Source organism: Hyperoodon ampullatus, assembly GCF_949752795.1.
Source record: "Hyperoodon ampullatus genome assembly, chromosome: 4".
Lineage (NCBI taxonomy): Eukaryota > Metazoa > Chordata > Mammalia > Artiodactyla > Ziphiidae > Hyperoodon > Hyperoodon ampullatus.
The window spans coordinates 17902799-17906602 of record NC_136917.1 but is presented as its reverse complement, the minus strand read 5'-3'; the positions used below and the strand labels follow the sequence as shown (position 1 = coordinate 17906602).

The 3804-nt window shown below is 38.4% G+C and overlaps 1 protein-coding gene across 1 annotated transcript; it reads left to right on the top strand.

Moving 5' to 3' along the window:
• Nucleotides 1-1676: 1676 nt before the first annotated feature.
• On the top strand, nt 1677-2084 carry LOC307051622 (golgin subfamily A member 7-like; the record flags this gene model as incomplete). The annotated part of the gene is made up of 1 exon (XM_079702083.1): nt 1677-2084. One exon carries the CDS (start codon nt 1677-1679, stop codon nt 2082-2084), a length of 408 nt encoding a protein of 135 aa, XP_079558209.1.
• Between the last annotated feature and the right edge of the window lie 1720 nt (nt 2085-3804).

Genomic DNA, 3804 nt, shown 5'->3' with positions numbered 1-3804 from the left:
GAAAATTTAAAGATTTAGAGGAAATATCTAGAACATTCATTTTAGTAAGAGTCTTCATTACTCCACAGTTCTAGAACAGTGAGACAAAGCTTGTATCCAGCATTAGACTCATTTTTAAAATCTAATAAATATTGACACACTTGATAAATTAAAACAGACTACTTCACTATGTCAAGTAGTATAACTCACATAAATATAAACTTACATTGAAGCGAACCTAACATCCTCATTCATGTTCATCACAATACTTTATGCAGCATAAATTGCAGTGTAGACAAGTAAATGACTCATTTTACAATGATTTAAATTGTATAAGCTAAAATTTGAAGCTTTACCCAAGAATTCAGCAGCCTGAAAACTTGCCCAGTGCATTCCAAAGAAGTTGCATGACCCTCGCTGACAGGGGACCTTTGGACACTGCATGGCAAGCAGAGCCCATTCACTCAGGCAATGTATCCTTCAACTGGAAACAGATGGATTTGGTAAACAGTCACAAGAACATGTTACCACAAACCCTAGTCTGTTCTAGGCTCATGAAGTAGTTAACTTATAACTAGAAGAAGAAACAAAATTATGAATTATTTTACAATCCTTACATCTTGTACCATTTCATGAGAATTCTGTATTATTGCCACTCTGTAATGCCATTGTAAGAGAAACGAGGAGGCTCACCCTCTCAGTACCCTCAAAAATAATGGATGTCACTGTCATCATCCTGGATAAAAAAAAGAGGACCATCACCTCAAGGAAAGAAGCAAGGAGTGCACATGGAGCTTGATTAAGGGAAAACCTTTTGTCTTGTCCCTCCCACATTTTCAGTTCCAGCCTTTGATACAATTTAGGGAGAGAGACTGCATCAGCAAAAAGCAGAAGAACTTATGTAGGTACTAGATGATTACTACTAATATTGAGTAGAAAATAAAGGGACTTCACTGGAAAACACTTCTAAATTATTTTCAGAGTTCTGAATCTCTCATTTACTGATATAAAAATAATGTATCTAGGGCTTCCCTGGTGGCGCAGTGGTTGAGAGTCTGCCTGCCGATGCGGGGGACACGGGTTCGTGCCCCGGTCCGGGAAGATCCCACATGCCGCAGAGCGGCTGGGCCCGTGAGCCATGGCCGCTGAGCCTGCGCGTCCGGAGCCTGTGCTCCGCAACGGGAGAGGCCACAACAGTGAGAGGCCCGCGTACCTCAAAAAATAAAAAAATATATATATATATAATAATAATAATAATAATAATAATAATAATAATAATAATGTATCTAATTAAGGGCCTGGAAAGGAGAATGTCTCCTCTGACCTTTATCCAGAAATTTCCCTAAAATACTCCACATTATAATATAGACTCTGCATAAATTTACTAACTTTCCCTAGAATAAAAAGATGGCTTAAATAACTATTAAACGCCCAAAATAATTGTTGCCATGTAAATGGTAGGTCTTTATCATAATTGAGAAATTTAGAAAAAGTGAGGAAGCCAAAAATAATTTAAACGAATCCAAATTTAACTTAAAACAATTAAATCTATATGAAGAGATGAATAAAGCAGTGGAGGTGTAGGCGGTGCGACAGCCGCTGGAGGGCAGCGGAGGCGGGTTCGTGTTTCCCGGGCCGAACCGGGCTCTGGGGGGCGCGGGGCCTGGCCCGGGAGCGCGGCCCGTCCTGTCCTCGCCATGAGGCCGCAGCAGGCGCCAGTGTCTGGGAAGGTTTTCATTCAGCGAGACTACAGCAGTGGCACCCGCTGCCAGTTCCAGACTAAGTTCCCCGCGGAGCTGGAGAACCGGATTGATAGGCAAAAATTTGAAGAAACAGTTCGAACTAACCTTTATGCTGAAGCAGAGAAGCTCGGGGGCCAGTCCTATCTTGAAGGCTGCCTGGCTTGTCTAACAGCGTACACCATCTTCTTGTGCATGGAAACTCGCTACGAGAAGGTTCTGAAGAAAGTCTCCAAATACATTCAAGAGCAGAATGAGAAGATCTATGATCCTCAAGGCCTCCTCCTGACAGATCCCATGGAGAGAGGACTTCGAGTTATTGAAATTACTATTTATGAAGACAGAGGCATGAGCAGTGGAAGATAAACCATAGGATTAAAGGCCCACCTCCAGCTGGGACCCTCATCTGTCCACCGGCTGACCGCAGAGTGTCCCCCACCTCCTCTCCAGAGCATCATTCCTTCCTATCTGCTGCCAGAGCCACGGTGCCATTCACTCCAAGGACTGACTTTGTAAAATTCCACACCTGGAGTGACGTCTAGTCGCTCAGCATCCACTTTGTGTCTCCAAATTGTGTAGGACTCTGTAATCTTTTGATTAGTTTTTGAGAAAATGCAATGAAGCATTTCACTGTTTTTATTCAAAGCCATTAATAAAATATGCAGTTGGTCAGCCCAACACAGTTTATTTCTTACCTGCCACCAGTGCCAGTGGTTCTCGTCATTCCTTGGGCTTCAGCAAGTCGTAAACTAGCCAGTGCTCAGTCTTACTCCCCCAAATTCATAAAACGCTTTTCTCCAGGATTTTGGTGAAGGGTGGGCTGTGTCTGGTTTTGCTAATGCATCTCCCAGATTTCAGAGAATTACCAGTTTTGCCATGACTCAAAGCTTAAAGATCAAGTTCTGCTGTTCAGTTTCTCAAACTGAAACTCATTGGAAAAATAATGTATAATGTTATTTGTTTTATTATAGCAATTCCTGATTAAAGCAGTATTTAATGCAATTTCCAGGTTTTTGTTTTTGGGTTTTTTTTTTTTTTTGAGAATTCTGTTATTACTCCATTACCTTGAACATTGGGAAGATGTGGTATGTGTTGCTTGTTCCTTATAAAAATAAGTAAGCACAATAAAGTGGATGTTAAACCATCAAACACAAATGTCCCTGCCGTGTCCCTGAATGAGGAAGTGTTAATAAATATTTTAATTATCGTTTTGTTATAAATATAACTTAAGGGAAAAAAATTTGATAGGAATAATACTATATATTGCTAATTTTTAACTATCCCTACTGGCAAACCTTATGATTCCTAGACTTTCCTCATATACAGTATTCAGTGCACAGAAATATTATGATTGGTTCAAGTTCAGTAAGTTAAGTGATTTCCAACTAAAAGTCTCAAGTTTGGGTCACTGTTTCTAGTTCTTTTTGGCTGTGTGTTCTTAGTATTGGGACTTCCTGTGCCCTTCATCTTTGGGGTTTGAGAGCACTGTATTTGGGAGAAAGTTAGGACTTATACTAGGAGAGAATGAAACGGTTAAAAGTTTTACTTTCAGAGATATTGTAGGTGCTAATACTGGATTTAACCTTTCAGATTTAATTTCTTTTATGGGTCTGTTAGTTATTCAGTACATCCCATAGGTTTATGTAATATTTTAATTGTATGAAACTTGTTACTTTATAGCCTGTAATAGTGTGTCTGTCTGCCTTTTAAACCCATTGCAATAACTTTGCTGAAATATTAACACATTAGTAAAACTTTTCTTAAACAACAACAACAATAAAAAAAAAACCAGCAGTGGATGAGGACTCATTAATAAAAGGAAAAAGTTCGCAATTTTAAATGCATGCAATTATATTGATATGCTAATTTAAATTTTATGTAAAATATTAATTTGAATGAGTGGGGAATAAGTATTAATTCTAAAAATAATACTTGTATGCATATAATGACAATATTTAACTAAAATTTTTTATTAATTTGCAAAGAAACACTACTAATTGATAAAGAACATAGTTTTTTCTCTTCAACTATTAAAGTCCCAATTCCAACAAAACACATCAAAATTAACATATAATTATGATTCAAT